Here is a 22777-nt window from a genome sequence, read left to right as displayed (position 1 = left end):
CGCTGTAACCACCCAGCCGGGTCTAAGCCGCACACAGTACACCCCGCTCAGTCTCCGCCCTGTGGGTTGCGCCGTGTCGGGGGCGCGCATCATGCCCCGCCCCCTCGCCCCGGTGCGCGGCGGGTCACTTCGCTGGAAGCGCCTGGCATTCGCCTGCTCGCTGGCTGTGTCCGCCTGTCGGTCAGCCTGTCTGTCTGCTAGTCGGTCCTCGGGGTCGGTGCGGACGGGACAGGGGGTGGGAGACCGGGCGTGGGCTCCATATGCGGCGGAAAGAGAAGCGGCTCCTGCAGGCGGTGGGGCTGGTGCTGGCCGCCCTGCTTTTCCTGCCCAACGTGGGTCTTTGGTCTCTGTACCGGGAGCGGCAGCTGGAGAACTCGGGGGGCAGTAACCGGGGACCAGAGGAAGCGCAGGTAAGAAGATGCCCCGGCAGCCACTCGCAGCCAGATGTACGGGGTAATTGACTCGAGCCCCTGTGTGTATCCGGGTGTGTCCCGGGGCACTCCTCATCCAGGGTGTCAGTACAGGGGCATCTGTCACCTCATCATCTCGGGGAGAGCCCCGTCACACAAAGCGCTTCAGCCGCTGAAGGGGTTAAGTCTTTCGTATGTTTTGAGTGTAAGCAGAAGTTTGTCTGGGCGTGATGTGAGTGTCAGGCTGTGCGGGCTGATCGGTGTGACTGTGTCAGGGGTATCTGTCAGTGCCCTTCCCAGTTGCCCCGAGCTGTGTCGGTGCACTTTGAGATGACGTGGGCTTAAGTGTGACCTGGAAAGGTGTTTCGGTGTCGGTGGTAATGCCCGGCCACATCATTGTGTGTGTGGGGGGGCACTCGTACTGAAGTGGGACCGTTTCTTATATGTTACAGGTGTGCCTTGTAAGGGTTAATAAATCGCCCCTTTCATGTTGTTGAATGTTTAAGTATCTTTAAATATGACGTCATTAGATAAAATGCAGCCTCTGAGTAGCTGCTGGTCTGGTTTGGGTTAAAGATCTGTTTAGCACCAAACATATAATTAAAAATGGATTGAAAGGAAAGCCTCTCTGCCCCTCTATATGTGTATATGTGTATATATATATGATATATAATGTATACAGGATCTATATATATAATATATATATACACACAGTCTCAGGGTGAAGGGGCAGATCCTCAGGGTCACAAAGTCTGTAACTGACTCCTTCCTACTCTGCATTGCTCTGATCACATATAAGACTCTGAATTGCTACCAGTATGTTATGGTGGATATCCCTGCTTGCATGCAGGTGACTCAGTTAAGAGTATCTTTAATGACAAGTAACGTTTCCATGTTCTAGTCATTTTATTAGTCATTTAGTTACACCTTTGTTGACTCGCTACATAACTGGCTTTTAAAGGGTTAATATTTCATGTCTCGGGGTCCACTTGTTAGAAAGTTCCCAGGTATGAATATATGTGTATATATATATATATATATATATATATGTGTTTATTTACTGTGTGTGTGTATATAATATATATAGATTGTAAGCTCTTTGAGCAGGGCCCTCCTCACCTGTTGTTTCTGTAAGTCTAAGTGTTATAAACTACTTGTTATGTCTTGTCTACCCATTGTACAGCGCTACGTAATATGATGGTGCTATATAAAACAATAAATAATTGTGTGTGTGTATATATATATATATATATATAATGGGTGTATATGTGTGTGTTTGTGTATCTATATTTGTATATATATATGTGTATTTGTGTATATGTCCGTGTAAATGTGTGTATATATATATGTGTGTTTGTGTATACATGTTTGTATATATGTGTGTGTTAGTGTATATCATATATGTGTGTTTGTGTATATATCGTTTGAGCAGGGGCCTCCTCACCTATATATGTGTTGTGTTGTGTTGTTTGTGTATATCTGTGTGTGTTTGTGTATATATGTGTGTGTTTGTGTATATCTGTATGTGTTTGTGTATATATGTGTGTGTTTGTGTATATCTGTGTGTGTTTGTGTATATCTGTGTGTGTTTGTATATATGTGTGTGTTTGTGTATATCTGTATGTGTTTGTGTATATATGTGTGTGTTTGTGTGTATATCTATACAGCTTCCCGTTGTATATTGAGCTTTACTTGTTAAACTTCATTGATTGACAGTTCATTTATGATGACTGCTCTGCTGTAACTTGACACTTCAGTCTGCGTTACTCCTGACGAGTACCTCCCTGAGTGATGTCACCGTCTTAAAAACCCCAGTGGTGGGGCAGAAACGAGGGGGTGATTATATCTCTTAACCCCCCCTCCGCCTAACTTTCTTTGCAACAGTTTCTGTGAATAAACGGTGCAAAGTTCAAAAAGTGGTCTTATCACCGTAGTAACCAATGGAATGATCCAATCAACTAAAAGATTCCACTGGTTGCTGTGGTGATAAGACCACATTTCAAACGTGGCACCAGAATCACTTTGTATGGGTGTGCTCCTGACGAGGGGCGGCGCACCGGTAACCGCGTCGCGCCGGGTATTATAATTCGCCCGGGCGTTTCATAGTAGGTAAGTGGGACGGCCACCCAGCAGAAGTGGTAAAGGCCAATACAGTGATGAAATTGAAACATACAGTCAGATAACACTTGAACCCTTCCTGTGCGAAGCACACGCTTACCCCGCTGGCACCGACAGGGTTAAAATTCTGTACGTCCTGTGCCCGAGATGCCGGGGGGCCATTGAGTGCTACCCGCTGACCAGCTGCAGTGTGAACGTATGTAACGTATGTATAGAGTGTAATATATATATAGTATAAGCAGAGTCCCGGGTGAGGTCCTGCTCCGGTATTTTGGTGTAATACTCGTTTCCTTAAGAAAGTTGTATATCGCTGGGGCAGATTCGCTTAGTAGCGCTCCGTTCGTAATCTTTTGTTTGTTTCTTTGAGTCCCGAGCATGTGGGTGCCATGTTTATTTACTAAGGGGACAGTATAATGCCCCGTACTTCCCCTCCCCCCCGACAACAACGAGCGCCTGTTAAAGTGCCACTCACTGCATGTGTGTATTCGCACGGTGGGGTTGCTAGACCCTGTGGCTGGCGGTGAGAATGTTGCGTGTGCGCAGCGGTAAGCGTGTAAATGCATGAATGTATAAGAGGATGAACCCCTCCATGCCTGACACGGAGGCAACATGTCAGAGTCCTTCTAACCCCCAACTCTTTGTACATAACCTGAAATTAGCAGAGGTGGAGGTGCCTTATTGCCTTTTTCCACCGAGCCCCCCTGCGGTATAACGAGTGCTAATCACGTCCCGTCGAGTTTCTCGAACCATGAAGGGCTCGCTCCGGGGACGGCGGCCGGGGCGCAGGACCATAACCCGGATCTCCTCTATCATTTATCGCTCTCTGTCAGGATCGCCCCCTGCGGGAGGACCGGCGGAGAAGACTTTGTTCCTTGAGTGCGAACGCCGCAAATCCGTCATCTTTCCCGACGGCCGCTTCAAAAAGATCTTTCTTCTCCCGTCCCCGGCGCTGCCGGCGCTCTCTGAACACCCAAATTTACTGTCACGACGGAAGCTGCTGTGATCTTAAAGGCGAGTTCAGGCTCTTATTTTTTTCCCGCGCACTCTTATTGTTGCGGCGCTCTTTCATTTATAGAGCCCTAGATCTTTATTGGCTCATCAGATCCATGCCTAGTGAACTCTAACGATATTCTTCTTTCTTCTTCTAGTTCTTGTAAGCATCCCTGGGATTCTATCTGCGGGGAACGGACGGGTATACATTATATACTGGGGAGGAAGAAAGCAGCGCAGGCATATACTGAGTGATTTAAGTTTACCCTTTCGCTGCCAGATTGGCGGCAGGGAAAGGGATAGAAGGGGATCGAACACTCAAGAATGAGCAATACGATAAAATAACGTCCCTGTCCTGAAGAGGCGAACTAGAGGGACAGATGTTTCGATGTAAGGGAATTTTACTTTTCTGAGACGGTGGTGGGTAAAGGGAACAGCCTCCCACCAGAAGTGGTAGAGGCTTTTACACTAAGGGAATTTAAACGTGCATTAAAAAAAAAACCTGTTAAGCCCCGCCCCTTTCCCGCGGCTGGACATTTTGGCCCGATCCCTGTTCGGATCCTAGCACTTCTCCCTACCCGCTAACATTTAAGGTGGCCAAATTAGGACAACTTTGTTGGGGGATGTGGCTGGAAGCAGGGAGGGGGTGAGGTTGGAGGCAAGAGGGGAGCGGGGCCGCATAGCGTGTCCCACCGAACTTATGGCGCTCGGCTGCAGAGCATCTCGAGGAGGCCACATGGGAGCATGACAACTCCCTTGGCCGGTCAGCGGAGATCTTCCCAACTGGCCCATGATCCTCACCGCCCGCAAAAATGGAGGCGAGTCTGTGGAACAACAAGGCTGCCCTGTAGAAAGCAGGACTCTTGGGGGGGGGGTATGCGTTTCAATCCTAAAATCTACTTGTAGGGTTGACTGTGGGGGCCATGACCCTTGGTGATGAGGCACGTCTAGCGGGTTACGGTGTTACCAGAGTTTGCAGAGAGTTATAGTTTTAACTTCTTGAGTTGACTTTTCTATACATTATGATGGGCCACCCTCTGGAAGCTTCTGCTGCTGGGAAAGCTTGGCTGGCCCTGTATAATGAATAGTTAAGTGAGTGAGATTTCTTAAGTCTCCTTACCCGCTGAATTATGCATTTTACAGGGCCAGCTTAGCCCTTCAAGCTGGTGGAGCTTGCCAGTTTTGGTACTTCATAATGAATAGTGAAGTGATTAGAGCGGAACTCACAACTCTCCTCTAAACTCTGCCAACTGTGTTTAGTGAATAAACCCCACTGACGTGGGTTACGTCCTGAGCACCAGTGCTGAGTATACACTTGGACCATGTAAATCTGATTACGAAGTGATTACGAAGTTCTTGTAAAAGATGTGTCCTGGTCCTCCCGGCATCTGGCTTTTCTTAACGGTCAAATGGTTTAAGAACGCTATAAAGAAAGCGTTCTTTGAGACATAATCAGGGTTACGGAAATGCTTTTAATCTCAGAACACACATTTCCTCCTGGAAGATTTGCTATTTATTAACTTGTTGACATCTTACACTTTAAGGAAGGATATATATAATTTTTTGTTCTTTTTCAGGACTTCAGTTAAGCCATTCATAAATGCCAAACCATGCACTACCTGACACTAAAAAGACAAATAATTTTAAGCATGTTTCCCCATTATATTAAAGAATGTGCGGAGCCAAAACATCAAAGTTAGACTAAATGTTTTTCTTAAATGCAGAAATAAGCATTTTTTAGGCAATCGCTGTGCCGAATGCATTTCTTTGACCGGAGGAGGGTGTTTGGCCGGACAGATAATAGAAGTCTGGTTGCTATGGCTTCTAAAATTGTACAAATAGCACCTAATTTATTCTACTGTTTTATAATTATCTCTAAAGCTGGATCCCTTCCAGGCTTCTAAAATATAATGTCTGGCTCTACTCGACTTGCCCGGGCTGACTTGCTCCCGGGAGTGAAGGCTGGCTTTGAAGGGCTTGCCACAAAACAATGGATCTGCCAGTAGGGAGCCCTCTGAATGTTGACAGCTCTGCCATTGGGGGCTGCAGGATCCAGGCACGTTGCCTAATCACACAATGTGTACTCGGCCATCAAGGTATTATGGCAGGAGACCCGGTCAGGCTATCTACAGACCTCCCCTAGTCCCTGCCAATGTCAGCGATGACTCACTTTAGGGAAATGCCTGAACTTCTGTTCGGGCATTTAAATCCCATGTGAATGTAACAGCACTCAGACAGAGCATCATCGCATTCGATATGACAGCTGAGGGCCACAAATTTTGGCCCCAGCTGACTTCCCGGGTGGGAAGTGGCAGGTCAGAGCAGAGGAGAATGGGAGGTATGCGTTCTGAGCAGAGGGATGTTGGAGAGAATGGGTAAGAGCAGAAAGGGCAGGAAGGCCCTGGGAGGATAAGAGGGGAGCTGGAAGGGCCAGGAAGAGGCTGCACCGAGCAGTGGACAGCTAGGGCAACAGAAGACTCTTATCACTTTGTGAACTGAAATGCTGGACAGGTTAGTGACCAATCAGAGTGCAGCATGTGCGCTCCCATTAGATGATACTTTGAGTCCCAATGAAAATTCCCATGGTGATAAGGCCATTTTATACACACAGGGTATTGTGCAAAACGTTTGTCCAGGTGTGAAAAATGCTGTGAGCTAAGCGTTCTCTCAAAAATATTCTTAGTTTATTTTTCAATCTGACAAAATGCAAAAACAAAAGAAAAATTTAAATCAAATCAATATTTGGTGCCACCGCCCTTTGCCTTCACAACAGCATCAGTTCTTCTAGCACGAATTAAGGAATTTTGTAGGCTTATAGTTAGGTGTACGATTAAACAATTATAGTAAACAGGTGCTAATGATCCTTTATTTAATATGTAGGTTGAAACACAATAATTAACTAAAACAGAAACAGCTGTTTGGGAGGAGTAAGGATAAGGAACATCCAAACTCACTAATAAGGTGAGGTTGATGAAGACGGTTTAATGTCAAAAGGCATCCATCATGGCAGGACTGAGCACAGCAACAAGACACAAGGTAATTATACTGCATCGGCAAGCTCTCTCAGGCAGAAATTCCAAGCGGACGGTTGTTTCCAGGTGTTCTGTCCAAGCTCTTTTGAAAAAAAGCATAAATAAAATGGGGATGTTGAGAACAATGAAGATGAAGTGGTTGGCCGAGGAAACAGTCCAGCTGATGAAAGACCCATCATGCTGACTTTCTTTCCCAGTCGGAAGATGTTCAGCTGTGCCATTAGCTCTGCATTGGCAGAAAACAGTGGGACCCTGGCGCACCCATCTACTGTCTGGAGAAGACTGGTCAGAAGTGGTCTTCATCGAAGACTTGTGGCCAAAAAGCCACACTGGGGTGCAGAAAAATGGCAGATGGTGACTGATGAATCAGAATTTGAAATATTTGGCTGTAGCAGAAGGCAGTTTGTTCGGCAAAGGGCTGGAGAGCGGTACAAGAATGAGTGTTTGCAGTTAACAGTGAAGCATGGTGGAGGTTCCTCGCAAGTTTGGGGCTGCATTTCTGCAAATGGAGTTGGGGGTTTGGTCAGAATGAATGGTCTCCTCAATGCTGAGACGTACAGGCGGATACTTACCCATCATGAAATACCATCAGGAAGGCGTCTGATTGTCCCCAAATTAATTCTGCATAATGGCAATTGCCCCAAACATACAACATTCAGCTTAAAGAAGACCTGGAAGTCATGGGAATGGCTCCACAGAGCCCTGATCTCAACATCATCAAGAGAGAAACAACTGAGGCTGCTTAAAATCCACAGACTAACTGTGATTAGTTCCCCAAGATATCTGAAACAACCTACCTGCCGAGTTCCTTAAAAAACTGTATGAGAGTCTAGAAGAATTGATGCTGGTTTAAAGGCAAAGGGCGGTCACATGGAATATTGATTTGATCTTTGATTTCTTTCTGTCCATGTCTATTAACTTAACAATCCTTAACTTAACTTGTGAAGGATTGTTACAATATTTTTTATGCCTGCCTAAAATATTTGCACAGTACCGTATGCGCCTTTATTTTGCGTTGCTGGCTGGCGGATAGGATGTATTGTTTGACTCGTTCCACCGATACTAATCCCTGAATATTCTCTGCCTCGTCGGCCGCGTTATTCAAATAGAAGAGGAGTAGGAAGTAAACTCTCTGGGTTTATTCAGTCATTAACATTATGGCCCAGACAATAGGCTCACTTACTGTAACAGCCAACATCGTCAAAATCTATGATCTGTTTGGCCGAGCCTCCCAGGCTATTTAAACGTTTGAAACGTAACATTTAGTCTTCCAAATGAACCACAATCTACGGCTCTTTTTCTAGGAGCCTGCCGCGTTGAACAATTTCAATACTTGTGATTCTAAATGATTGTAGATTTTTTTTTTTTTTTCCATGCTTTTTCTATGTATTTATTTCCATATTATGAGGTTGCCATGGTAATTTCTGTTTGCTTAGTATGTGTGAATAGCAAAGCTACACTGCGGCAATATGAAATTAGACAATTTTTATCAACTGCCAATAGAGATCATCACTGGATTAGCTGCAAAAAAAACCCCCCAAAACGAGTTTAGTATTTCAGATATTGTGAAAACCCTTTTGTTCCGTTCATATGTCATCATTTAGGTAAAGGTAGTTATGACCTATCCAGAGTTTTTTGTTATAAATGATTTAAACACAATTATTAGGTTTGACATATACCATATTTGAATGTATAATCTTGTTAATCATGGCGCTTATGATGTCATCATACTAGAGCAGCAGACCAGGTGAGTATGTGGAGCTTGTTGGCCAGTGGCCCACCAGCCATTAGCCAAGTGTGCCAGAGGGCCAAGCTGGGCCAGGGTCAGAGAATCTGAATGAATGAGTGAATGAATGAATGTATAAATGTGTGTTAGCATGGATGTGTACGTGTTTGTGTGTTGACATGGAAGTGTTGGGGGGGCAAAGAGGGCACAAACTGGATGTTTGGGGGCAGAAATTGTACAGACAGGCTGTGCGGGGGGCAGAAATGGCACAAGCAGGATTTTTGGGGCAGATATAGCTATTTTGGTGGCAAATAGGTATGTATAAAGATTGTGCTGCGTGGGCACAAGAGCTCGAGCACGCGATAAAATATATATGGGGCTGGGGTATAAATATTTCCAGGGCTGCTTTTCATTCCCAGTCCTGGTTTGGGGAAAACGCGTTATAAGCTACCACCTTTTATTCTTTTTTTTTCCAGCATTTCGGGTCTATAAGAATTTAGAGTGCTGTGATGCTCCCTTTATAATCTTTTACTAGTTGCATATTAAAAATCTGCGAGTGGACAATGTCTTCATCTCACTTCACGTCTGGCAAAGAAACCGGGGGAACATCTGCTTTTTGTTATTCTAATACCTCATCCATCCTTCTTATGCTCAAGGGACCCGTAACAAGAGCAGCGCATGGATTATAGTTTGACTCCAGACGCTTGGCTAATTCATTAAGCTGGATGTCATATTGGTTATTTGCCTGAGCGCGCGTGTGTGTGTGTGAGACACCGTTAATGTGTTATATTTAATAAGTGGCGTGCGCAGCCCTTTTCTTTCCTTTGTTAAATGCATTCGTTCAATCAGCCCGTTCCCGCGTGTGCCTTCCTAATATAAAGTGTTTTATGAAATAATAGTGACCATAAGCGTCTCGGCAGTTAACCTGCCACCTGCTTTAATACAGGAATGGCTGTGATGGACATCTAGAGGTGTCTACCCTTGTTCTACAGGAGAAGTTACAGTTCCTGCATGACGGAAGGCTTGTTTTGGTTTTAGTGATATTTATAGTTCTGTTCTGTTTAGCAGAGGACGTAGCGTTTTCAGACCCCTGGCGTAGCATCAGGGACTTAATGTAGACCCCAGTAGTTCCATGGCCCCCAAGAGTACTTTTTGATACTGGCTTTAACGACATCTGCAAGTGACCTCCGTTGCATCTACTAAATTTCTCATAAGTGCATGGAGAGCTTGCCCCTCAACGCAGCTTACAGCTTCTTTCTCTGGCCCCTAACTCCTAAGCAGAGTCTTAGCCGCGAGTGTACTGAACTGTAACACGTAAAGGCTTTTGGTGGGTGCTTAACTCTTTGTGTGCCACTCCTGTTGCGGGATAAAAATAATCTCTTGCCTGCGATGTGTTGGTTCACTTTATTAAGTTCAGTTCTGATAGCTTTACATAAGGAAGCTGCAAGTCAGGAAAAAACAGGCACACTACTTTTTGATGACGTTTAAAAATGCCTTCTTATTTCTACTGGCACTGATGTGGTTAAAATATTTTTTTTTACACGGTAAAACAAACTTTTTTACGATATTTTGTTTTGACAGTAGAAAAGGATTCTTCCGACCAGGCCCGGACTGGGACAAAAAATAGGCCCGGGCATTTAAGACTGAGCAGCCCATTTTTATTTTATTTATTGTTAAAGCCCACCCTTCATGTACCATCTTTGCATTTCCCCAAATCACTTAAACATTCATGATTCATTCATGATGACACAAACACTTACTCACACACAAATCATTAACACATATTCATTAATGCAGTCTCATAAATCATTCAAGCAATTCATCCACACATGAATTCATTAATTCTCATACGCATTCACACAATTCATCCACACAATTATTCATTCTCGTAGGCATTCACACTACCCCCTCTCCCCATCCCCTTCTTATCTGCACCTTCTATTTTCCCTCTTATCACTATGTACCCCCTTCCCCATTTCTCAATATGTACCCCCTCTCACTATCTATCCCCTCTGCCCCTTCTCACTTCCCCCCATCCCTTACCCTACTTACCTTGTTGCCGGAGTAAGCAGCAACTGCGACCGGGCCCGCCACTCTAAATTAAAACATCGGGGGGGGGTTTTTGGGGTTTTTTTTTAACTTTATTTAACATCCTCCATGTTAAATAAAGTTAAACAAACTTTATTTAACATGAAGGAAGTTAAATAAAGTAAACAAAACAAAAAAAACCCCGATTTTTTTAATTTAAGCCCTGTGCGGCCGCGCACCCCTAAGGCTGGCTCTGGTGGGGGCTGCCCGGCCCCCTAGAGTGGCGGACCCGGTCGCAGTTGCTGCGGGCTTAAGGGGCAGGTGCCCCTTATGCCCTGTGTTAATGCGGCCGCATAGGCCCAGTCAGTCCGGTCCTGACTGAGCCTTTTTTAATGTAGGGGCCTGGAGCTGCAGCTCCATCAGCCCCTACGTCAATCCGGCCCTGGGCCGCCCGGCCCACCGGGAAAATGCCCAGTGTGCCTGATGGCCAGTCCGGGCCTGCTTCCAACCATAGAACACAGTTACCAATTCAGGATTCTTGTATATTTTTAAATCGCTACACATTTTGTTAAAAAATATCTAATTATACACCAAGCTGTGCGGCACGTTGGTTCCCCGAGTACAATGCCATAGATATAGTTAATCGGCAAATACATATAACAAGACGTAAGAGCAGCAGGAAGAGGGGGTATTACAAACCCACTGATCCTTTTATGGTCAGAAATGTTTGCATTAAAGGTGCTGTTCCACTGTTCCGGTAGATTAGACTGCTGGCCTTTCTAGTACATTAAGCCAAGAAAGCAATACTTTCAAGGCGGCTAACAAAACTACCCATGTGCAGAACGCATTCAATTTCAACAGGAGAGCTTTCCTGCAACTGGTTGGCTGCTTGAAGCAACCAATCAGTGGCAGGAATCATCAGACCATGGAGAAGAAAGGGCAGCTGAAGCAACAGGGCTGCAGCTCAGCTTCTGAATAATGCATGTTAAAGTACTTATTGTGCTTTCTTCTTTACAGAGGGTGTCAGGGACCGTATACTGCCCCTTCCAAAGGGTTATTTCTGGGGTATTTAGGACCCCCCCCCAAGTGTTCTAAGAATGGGGTTTCTGGTGCTGCACTTAGTTCAGAATGCGGAACGAGAACATTTGTTTTGATCCCTTCGCCGTTTTTCAGTAGGCTCTCGCTGGCGTGTTGGTTTTTGACAGCAGGATTGAAAGGAATTTGCTTAATTACAGTTAAATATTCAGCTACTTCCTGAAAACGACGGCTATTTCTCCCAAGTTGTCAGTAACTCTGATGGATTCTGGTATTTTAGCAATATGTAGCAGCTTTAAATGGTCCATGCTGGAACATCCACAGTACATCTCCAGAACGTCCCACGATACGCCACCAGAATACCCCCCCCCTTTTTTTGTGGCGTGCACAGAAAAAGATATTTCGTTTCCGAGAGTTGCTAAATCAAGCTAAGCATTGTAGCCACTCTAGCCGTAGAAAGGCTGTCTATGCCAATCACCAGTGAGCCACAACAATAAGGGAACGATAACCCGATGGGGAGGAATAACCAAGCTTATCCTGAAGAACTGGAAGTAAAGGTGGCTGTTCCCATGGTGTACACAAATGGCAGGTTTCTAGCGTATCCATACATTTTGCTTATTTTTGTATTGAATTGTAAAATGTAGTATTTTAATTTTGATATAAAGTAGACTAGATTTGGGCCCCAACTCTTTGCCTTTTAGCGTTTTTGTCCCCCTTGAGTATGACGGATACTTGTATAGTCTTTCCGCATGTTGTGTGTACAAGGAATTGCCCGGCTTCTTTTTTTTTTGCCAATCAGCGTAACTGGAGGACAGCAGCAGCAAACAGGGCTGCAGCTTCTAAATCAAGGAAGGACTTTGTGCTTTATTTTTTCATACAGAGAGCATTTAATTTGCATATTTCTTTAACAGGGTTGTCGGAGACATTAAACTCTTTCTTCCCGATATGTCCTGTTAACTCTCTAGACTGTGCCTTTTCTAATTTATTTAGTATCCGCTATGAGCTTTAAGTTAAAAAAGTATGAGGAACATGGTGAACGTTGGAGCAAACATGTAGAGTATGGCATGTGGCTTTATGCAAGCCACTCATTATTAATGACACGGATCATACATGTGCATGGAATAATAGGTTATTATTATTACTTATTGTCTAATATAGATTAAGCTTTAGTCCTATAATTAGTTATCCCTTTTTGCAAGATTGACCCGAAATCAGGTCAGGAGCAGATTAGTTAAAGGAAAGGTCAAAGAACCTTTTGTCAAATGTTTCGTTCTATATGCATAAAAGCGGTTTAACCGGTAGATAATTGCCATTGTAGGCCAAGTCCTTCAGGTATAACTTGCAGACGTGAAAAACTTGTTGAGCTTCCCCTAAAAAAAATAAAAAATAAAAAAAAATCGCAGACTTTATTTTTTGTTAATCTATGGAAAATCCCATAACTGGTCAGTATTGGAGCGTCTTATTGAGCATCCTTTGTCTTTGCTCTTGCTTTAGCGTGCCTGGCTCCCTGAGAATTTGTAGTTACTAATCGAAGGGATGTTGGCCAAATACCACGCCGCAGCCATCCAGCTGGCACCTACCTATGGACTGGTTTCAGCTCTCATCAGAGTTGGTCCAAATCAACACATAAGGAGTGGATTAGTAAAATATGGCTTGGTTGTCACAAGGCTGTTGCCCACACAAGAGCAGCTTGGCAGCAGAACCCCCGACAACAATTCATCCTACTCCGTATGTTTATTTGGAATCGGTGGGTAGTTAGCGCTTAGCGATTAGCGCGCCATTTCCTGCTTTGGGTTTGTAGCCAAATAGAATTTCCCAAATTATTCCGCTGCGTCCTAACATCCTATTTTTGTTGTTCTTTAATTCTTTTCTTGGACTATTGCGTGCCCAAAAAGTCAACATTGGTGATCATCCTTCTGGCATTCAGAGTACCGCATCTTTCTATTGCGAGCAACTAAGTCTTTTAATTTCCTTAATAGACTCTGGAAGCGTCTGTAAGTCCGTGCTTTGTCGCGCTGCTACAGTAACTGCTTATTAACCAATTTCTCAACGGTGTCCTCCTCTCGGTAACAGCTGGGAATGGTCCCGCTGCCGCTTGGCTTTACTCGCCAGTTTGACATTTATTCACGTCTTTGTATACCCGCGGTCCTCCGTTGTGATGTGTAGGGAAGGATGATGCTTTCACGCTGTTTTTTCCTGCTGTGTAATAGGGCAGATAACTATAGCCGCGTCTTTTAGAACGACGGACGTCTGATCTGCTGGGAGTCTGCAGTAAACACTCCGTCCCCTTCCTGGCTTTAAGCGCTTAGGATATCATTTCTTCCATTCTATATCTTGTTGATTTCATTTTAAACAATACGTATGAAGCATGACGATAATTCAGTTCTCAATAAAAAGGAGATTTCACCCCATTGCTTGGAATCCGGGTCAACAGAATAATCTATAATCTATAAATTTAAAGGAGAACGCTCAAATTCTAAAGTATCTCCAGCCTACACCTCTATACAGCCTTACATTTCACAGTTCTATGCACTAAATGGACCTTTGGAACAGTGTTTACTGATTGAAATAAGCAATATTCACTATATGACCAAAGGTGTGTGTGTATACCTCACCATCACACCTATATGAGTTTGTTGGACATCACATTCAAAAACCATGTGCATTAATATGGAGTTGGCCTAAATTCTGCTGCTATATCAGTCTCTGTCTCCGGGGGAGGCTTTTCACAAGATTTTGGAGCGTGTCTTTGGGAATTTTTGCCCATTCACCCGAAAAGGGGATTTGTGAGCGACTGCAACCAAGTCCATCCAACCATGTCTTGATGGACCTTGCTTTTGGCACCGGGGCGCAGTCATGCTGGAACAGGAAAGCGTCTTCTCCAAACTCTTCCCACAAAGTTGAAAGCAGAACATTGTCCAAAATGACTTTGTGTGCTGAAGCATTAATCTTTCCCTTCACTGGAAGTAAAGGGCCCAAACCCTGAAAAACAGCCCCAGACCATTATCCCCGCTCCACCAGCTTACAGCAGGCACTATACATTCTGTTGGGTAGCGTTCTCCTGACATCCGCCAAACCCAAATCTGTCCATCAGACTTCAAGAAAGTGAAGGGTGATTCATCGCTCCAGAGAATGTTTCTGCTGCTCCAGAGCCCAGTGGCGGTGGCTTTACACCACTCCAGCTGGCACTTGGCATTGCACATAGTGATCTTCAGCTTGTGTGCAGCTCCTCCGCCATGGAAACTCATTTCATGAAGCCCCCGACGCACAGAGGTTGTGCTGATGCTGCTTCCAGGGGCAGTTTGGATCTCTGTATTCAGTGACGCTACAGCGGCCCCACTCCGTGAGTGCGCCCCCCCCCCAGTATGTGGTTTTCATACCAGACATAAAGTGCAGTTAAAGAAGTGGAGACCGGTATAAGCTTCTGAACATTATATAACTTCAAATATAAATACCGTATAGAATTTATAATGTAAATACAGCTTTCTGGGGCGAAGGGGCACGTGCCTCAGGTCTCTAAACTCTAAAGACAAAACTAGAAGGAACTCCTAAAGTCCGCTTTGGAAGTGGGGCTCCCTTTCAAATGGTACTCCCCTCCCACTTAAATATAGGTGCTACTGAGCACACTTCCTGGTTTCGGGAGACAGTTGGGGCGGAGTTAAATGCTGTTGCATTTCTAATTCTAATGCTTAACGCATGCAGTAAAATGCACCGGGGAGCGCATATAGCAAACCCGCATTACAGATATAAATAGAATGTTGGGGATCAGACTTTAGTAGTTGATATGTACCTGGCTTGTTACATGCGTGTGCAGGGAATGGCTGGTTTCTTGTCTGTTTTTCCCCTTTTAAGCTGTGATGAGGGTTCTGTGCATTTGAAGTGGAAACTGTGGTTGAAACACAAGGTGATCTCTTTGATTTGACAAGAGGTTGTCCGAGTCGTTTCATCTGTGGCCCCTGTTATATCGCTCATTAATAATAGGCACGGCTTTTGATGATGTTCATTAACTAGCCGGCCCACTGCATTGTTAGTACAAATCTGTCGGAGCAGCCTTGTGCAGAGACTGAAACGCGGCCTCATTAAAACCTGGAACACTGGGAAACCAGGGCCGATTTGCTTTTGCTGCTTGTTACAAGTCTTTTATACATCAGCTTTCAAAGGAAAATAGTGAAGGAGATGATGGGGGGGGCGTCTAAAACGGGGAATGCTGCTCCGCGGCCCCCCAGACGCTTATGGCGCGTTATGATTAGCTGCATGATTACCGAAAACGATAGGTCTAACTTTTTGATTCTCTCTTGACGTCATTACCCTGCCATGAATATTAGATGTCAGTAAAGCCACGACGTGGTACATTTCTATCGTCTCCTGGCAGGTATCATGAACTGGTGTGTTAAAGGACAGTAAAGGGTGGTAGGATGTCAGTAAAGCCACAACGTGGTACATTTCTATCGTCTCCTGGCAGGTATCATGAACTGGTGTGTTAAAGGACAGTAAAGGGTGGTAGGTAAAGGAACAGCCTACCATCAGACGGGGTAGAGGCTAAGGAGGAAATTCAAACATGTCTGGGACATACAGCTTGTGAATCTGAAAGGAGGCCAACTACTGATTAAGGTCCGAGTCTCTACATCAGGGATAAACGAGCAGACGAGATGGGCTGCCGTCAAATTCTATGTTTGATCAAATATTATACTTTTAATCTTTCATAAAAAAAACAAAAAACAATGATTTATCTTAAGGTTGCCTATTAACAATGTTCTGAAGAGCCATCTTGATTCACCTTGTTGGTTAGAATACCTTTTCTGTGAGTAGATGGGGAGTCTCTTAGCGTTCAGGGCTGGATGGCCCCTGTCACAGAGCTGGCTAGTCCGACCGACTGCCTCCGCTGTCTTGTGCTCCCTTAGCCTGGGACAACACACTTTCCCCGGTTCCCCAGTCACTAGCCGAGACTCAGTGTAGGGTAAAACCAAACGAAGATTGATTTATTTTAGACACACAGAGCTGGATATATCCAGCAAAACACACATTAACATAAAACAAGATATTGGGACACAAACCGCCCCCTTAATCTGCCTCTCAGAGACAACAGGGGCAGTAACGGGATTAACAATACAATAGGTGGGGGGAGACTGATTTATACATTAAACATCAAAGAATGGTGGTCACTCCCTGGTGACAGATCCTGGCTGTCTGCTGGAGATAATCCCCTCAGCCAGTGATGAGAGGATACTGCTGGGGGTAGCCACAGAAGCCTTTACAAACCCAGGGCCCATAGTCAATAGGGAGGAGGCTGGCAGTCAGGCTTCTCCAGTGGCCCCAGTGATGGAGGCTTCCGTCACAATTCTCCCCCCTTCGAATTGGACTGACATAGGATGAGACCCCAAACGGGTTGACTCCGTAGTCAGTCAGTTTATTTGGCCCATAAATGCCCTCCCAAAATTGGTGCTCCTGCTGCTGCTGGGGAGATGGGCCGGCTGCGCCATCTCCCGGGTACCGCTGGGGAGTGATGCCGCCTGCATCCCCTCCCTGGTGCTCCTGTTGCCGTTGAGGAGGGAGTTCCGGTTGATCCGGTCCTGGAATTAGGTTCTGCTGCTGGGGGGGGCGGGTCGGCCGCTGTATCTCCCTGAATTCCAGCTTTGGTAGGTGCTGCGCAGAGGCCAGCGATGCTCTGCCTGGTTGCCAGCACTTCAGCTGGGGTTAGGGAATCTTGTGGGTCAGCCTGCCGCTGGGGAGGGAGGACCGGTTCCTCCGCTCCCGGACATGTGAGCTGCCGCTGGGGAGATGGGCCGGCTGTCACATCTCTCGGTTCCTCCCACTGCCGCTGGGGAGGAAAAACAAGTTCCTCCGCTCCCGGACATGTGAGCTGCCGCTGGGGAGAAGGGCCGGCTGCCACATCTCCCTGGATCGCTGTAGTCATTGCAGGTGTGGGGCAGTAGCCAGCAGCGCTCTGCCCTGTTGCCAGCTCTTCAGCTGGGACTAAGAGATCTGGGCAGACTGCCCAGCATTCTGAGGCCCCCGGTGTGGAGACCGCAGTGTTATCCACCCCTCTTGGGTTAACATCCTCAGATGTAAAATCAGTTAGATCCACAATCTCTGGATCTGGTTGTGGAGCACAGTCGCACAGCTCCAGTATCGAATCTGGATTAGCTGCCCAGTATCCCTCTGACTCAGGGGTGGAGACCGCAGTCCCATCCACCCCGCCTGGGTCAACACCCTCATCTGACCACTCAATCACATCCACAAAATCCACACAATCCCTGGACACTGGGGCATTCTGTTGAACGCGGTCAAACAGTTTTTTATACGCCTTCTCCAGTTCCCACTCCTGCGTAATTAAAAAGTCTAAATCACCTTTAAGTCCTAGTGCATCTGGGAGGTCCCACTCCCTGAAATCCCGGATGTCCTCAATCCGCCACTCCGCTGTACTGCCGAAGTCCGGATCCTCCTGAAGACTATCCCATAATAATCCAGGGCCACCAAAGTCATAGCCCTCTGGAGAACAATCTTTCGCAGTTCCCCAATATGCTTGCTCTGTATACCACTGCAGAGCCCTATAGTGATCTTCCAGCTCTACCTCCTGTTGGACTAGCTTGTCCAATTCGGATACCCATTGCTCCTGGGGTTGCTGTCCCAGGAAAGACATCCGTAGTTCCCGCTGGTCTCTAATCTTTTGTTCGGAGCTTGGAAGACACTGACCCCGGCGTATAACAGCCCTCTGCCATACTGACCGTCGAACCACTTGCCTCAGGTTCTGGTATTGTTCTGTAGGCAAAGCAGTGGTGTAGCAGGAGAGGATGACCCGCAGCAGCCCCTGGAATTCTGATACCACATCCATGTCCTCGTCAAGGCGACCGAAGTCTGCCGTCCTGTCGGTTAATCCCGGTAGAAAGTAAGTGTCCCTCAGACTAAGAAGAAATCCCACCGCTGCCACCAATGTCACGGAGCTGGCTAGTCCGACCGACTGCCTCCGCTGTCTTGTGCTCCCTTAGTCTGGGACAACACTTTCCCCGGTTCCCCAGTCACTAGCCGAGACTCAGTGTAGGGTAAAACCAAACGAAGACTGATTTATTTTAGACACACAGAGCTGGATATATCCAGCAAAACACCTCTGAGCAGTCAGTCACCTCCGTTGAAGTCAGTCATGTGCATCATCCTTAAGGACCCCCCCCCCCCCGGGACTGTTGTGCAACCAGTACCCGACAACAGAGGGGAGATAATAAGGTTGATTAATCTTTCAAATCCAGCCCTCGGGAAGTTGCCCCCATGGTATATATCTACGGTGGGTTTTTATTCCATATACATTATTTTTTTTATTTTATTATATGTGTGAAGAACAGTAGGAATTGTGTAGGAAGATCGTGGGTTCCAGGGACCAGTAACATGAACATCTGGGGTTAAATTCTTTTTGGAACATGCTTCTTGCTAAAATATTAACTGTAAAAAAGAAAAATAATAAAAGTTGAGCATTTCAGGGCAGAGTTTCCGTTCCTCCCCCGTTCGGCAGGCTTGTGTGGTTGGGGCACGGAGCTGCCGGTGCTCGGCACTGACCCCAGCTATAAGGCGATAAGCTGCAGAAGGGTGTGCGCCCCGTGCATCGACATGCTTGTTTAATGCCGCGATCCGTGCCGCTTTTCATGGCAGAATTAACACTTTTTTTCGGTAATTGGCATTTCTATCGAGTGCGAGCAGAATCGTCGGAGACCTAAAATCTCTTTGTTCTTCCGATTGATCCGGCTTGCATCAAAGATTTATGAATCCATTCACACAGGAGCACATTATCTCGCTTCATTTCAGCTTTCGTCTGGCCGTTGCGAGATTTCTCCGCACCTGGGTATTTAGGAAATCGTAACACGTTGCGTTTGCTCGTAGTGACATATTAATAAGCCTTTTAACCGAACAAATTATGGCCCCAGCTTCCCGGTTAGTAGGTTATAAAGAATAGACGGTTAGATATTGGTACAAAACTACCCTGTACTGCGTGCAAACTAGCTTGTAGCCCCCCAGCCCCTGTATTAGACCCTATAATGCCCCCTGATTGCTCACTTTTTTCCATAGGGGGCCTTCCCTCGTGTTCTGGTATGTAGGCAGTTGGTGATGCCACAGCAGGTCAGAGGAGATGTCGTGTCCGGCACGGGCAAGGAAGCCAAGGGGTCTGTGCTGTGGCTACGCAGCAGTGGCGACTCTAGAAACAATATATAGGGGGGGCACACAAGATACCACAGTCAAACTGGGGGGGCATTAATAATTTCCACCATTAAAACATACCACTGAAAACACACACACACACACACACATATATATATATATTTTGCCAAAAGTAATGTGCTATGGAATGATATTTTTGTTATTGGACAATACAATACTTGATCATTCAACATGGGAAGCCCGAAGCCACAATTTAGTACGACTAATCCTTGAAATCCTTTCAACACAATACCTTAACTTTTCCACTAAATGATTTCAGGGCCTAATATTAGTCCCTGCTGCCGATATATAAATATATATATATATATATATATATATATATATATATATAAATATATATATATATATATATATATATATATATATATATATTATATCCTGCTGCTGATAGGAGGTATAGATCAACACATTAACACACAAACCCAGCTTTGCATGTATAGATCAATTGAAATTCACTTGTGATCTCAGCACTGAAGGTATATATCAAATAAACAGAATCAGACATACAAATCCTGTATTTGCAGGTATACAATAATATATGAAATGTAGCATTGCAGGTATAGATCAAATCAATACATGGAAACAGCATTGCAGGTATTAATCAACGGAACAAGACATACAAACCCTGTATTTTCAGGTATACATAAATAATGTATGGAAACATAGCATAGCAGATATGGATCTACAGAAGAACACACAAACCCAGCTTTGCAGGTACAGATCAATTGGAATTCACATAAAAACATGGCATTAAAGGTATATTTAAAACCCCCTTAATTACAGGCATAGATCACAGGTTGCACACCCCAAAGCAAGCCCTGGCGTCCACACTGCCCACATAGAACCTGGTCAGCACCCAGATAACACACATACGATTTGCCATCTTTGTCCCATATACACCCTGCCTGTGCCATCTTGGTCCCCAAGGCTCAAACATCCTGCTAGTGCCATCTTTGCCCTTCCACAATTATACATCTATGATACACACAATCACATTAACTCATGCTCTCCCTCATTTAGACAACTCATCCACATATTAACTCATGCTCTCCCTCATTCAGACAATTCATCCATTTTAAGAAACTACACCCCTTGGAGCTTCAAAAGAGGGACTACATGTATTTTTAGGACAAAAGTTGACTGCACAAATAATGATGGAATATGTCGCTTTGGCTAGAAAATATGTTTTTTCTAACCATAGCGACATGTTCATTTGTGTCTTGCGCACTCCAGGTTTGTACTAGAAACACATACAGCCCCTCATTTGATGCGCCAAGGGATGTCGTTTTTGCAAATATGTACTTTTTGTGCCATAATTTAACTTCCTACGTGAGCAGTAATGCCACGTCAAGGCTTCAACCCTAATTACTGATCATTCACAGGCCTTTCATATCTCCATTCACTCACAGAAGCACACGCCATTCTTTCCATACATTTACTCACAGAAGCACACACCATTCTTTCCCCTTACAATCCCAAAGAAATGATGGTAAAGGGAGAAGAAAAAATCACTTTTACAGCAAAAATACGTTTTGCAGTAAAAATGCAAGGCGCTCCAGGGATGAGATGGTTACTCACGTACCGCACGGGCTAAATGGCTGATTTTAATAATATTTGCAGTTCATCAGGATTTCAAAAATTGCCTCCCTCTACCGTTGGCTAAATTTAACCCCATGATCAAAGGGATCATAGGATTAAAAATTAATATCGGCCATTTTTAAAAAGGGAATGTGACTTTTTATAGCTATATGATCGCTGTGGTAACATTGGCTACCACAGTGATCATTTAGCTAGAATACTTAAACTTTTTTATTTTTTTTTAAAGTTAAACTACTTTATGTTTGAATAATTTAATTTGGGGGTTTCTAGGCAATTTTGATCTTTTTTTATCTGCCTTTAGAGACCTCCAAATCATTTTTTTTACATTTTTATGTTTTTTTACTTAATATTTTTTACAATCTATATACGTTGGAAAGGTGAGGCGATTACCTTTCCAATGGTATATGTTGGGGGTATGTAGCTGCTTAGATGCCTGAGATACAGGCATCTAAGCAGCATGCCCCCATACCTCTTTAACTGACAATTGTCAGTTGTTAATAAAGTTGCGCGGTGACGTCATCGCGTCATTGCGCGAGACGTCACCGGGCAGATCGGGTGGCCCCGGTGATGCCCTTCAGTGCGAGGGGCAGATCGCCGGGGTAGGTGGTGATGGAGGTCCACAGACCTCCATCAAGGTAAGATAGTGCTAGTGACGGCAGGGTGCCGTCGTTAGCACCTGACTGGGACTGCTAGCGACGGCACCATGCAAAATCGGCGGGGGGGCAACAGGGGGGGCAAGGAATAACCTAGGGGGGGCAATTGCCCCCCTGTAGCGACGCCACTGCTACGCAGGCATGGGCTTCCATCATGCATTTAAATGGGCTGGGGAAGGGAGATTCTACGAGGGCAGGTCCCTCGCGCTGGCTGCACCCATTATTGTTCCGGTATTGGTTTCCTTCATTATCAATTTACAGTACGTCATCACTATAAAAACTAAATAGCTTGCTGCATAGGGCGCAGAATCTCACCTATGCGGTATGCTAGCCATTTCCTAGCAAATGTATAGGTGAAACCGCGCCTTCCCTGAAACTTCCAGCCTTATTCTCTGGGTTATCTGGAACCAACGGCATTGAAATGAAACCCTAAAGATACAGTAATGGAAGGAACACAGTCAGCCTTTTTGTTGGTCCAACATTTACTAGCAATGCAATCGGCGGAAGGTACATATAACCTTCTATATAGCTGTATGTATGCCTATAGGTGAAAATTAGAATTGTTAGACATGCAAACAGTTATCTACTAGATTGTAGATCTGTTAGAGCTGGGGTCCTCAAACTACGGCCCGCGGGCCACATGCGGCCCGCGGAGCGCATTTACCCGGCCCGCCGGGTGTTTTTGCCTCAGGACATCCATGTGTTCCGAAAGATGCTTTCGGAACACAAGGATGCCTCTGTGAAGTCCCTGCGGCCGGGAGCAGGCGCACGCAGCGACGTCCCATGCGTGCACCCATGGCAACCGAGCGCGGAGAAGAAGGCAAGAAGCAAGGACGCGCGCTGGAGGTAAGTGTTTACCAGCGGCGCGTCCCTTCGGTGTTCTGACCACCGATCCTCCGGTCCTGCTATGGCCGGAGCAGTGGTCGGAACACTGAAATGGGGCAGTACACAGGCATACAGCCTCCAGCCATACTGTATGGCTGG

At 45.5% G+C, this 22777-nt stretch overlaps 1 protein-coding gene across 1 annotated transcript in view; it reads left to right on the top strand.

Moving 5' to 3' along the window:
• Positions 1-260: 260 nt before the first annotated feature.
• LOC149287313 (polypeptide N-acetylgalactosaminyltransferase 10-like) overlaps positions 261-22777 on the top strand; it is a 67579-nt gene continuing 45062 nt past the window's right edge. The window contains exons 1-3 of the mRNA XM_089493019.1: positions 261-384; positions 7217-7227; positions 19440-19454. Of these exons, the coding sequence (XP_089349145.1) occupies positions 261-384; positions 7217-7227; positions 19440-19454 (150 nt within the window). The remainder of the gene's footprint in view (positions 385-7216; positions 7228-19439; positions 19455-22777) is intronic.

The sequence above is a fragment of the Sceloporus occidentalis genome, unplaced genomic scaffold (assembly GCF_023333645.1).
Source record: "Sceloporus occidentalis isolate IW3139 unplaced genomic scaffold, rSceOcc1.0.p SCAF_62, whole genome shotgun sequence".
NCBI classification, from domain to species: domain Eukaryota; kingdom Metazoa; phylum Chordata; class Lepidosauria; order Squamata; family Phrynosomatidae; genus Sceloporus; species Sceloporus occidentalis.
This window is presented reverse-complemented; position numbering and strand designations above follow the sequence as displayed.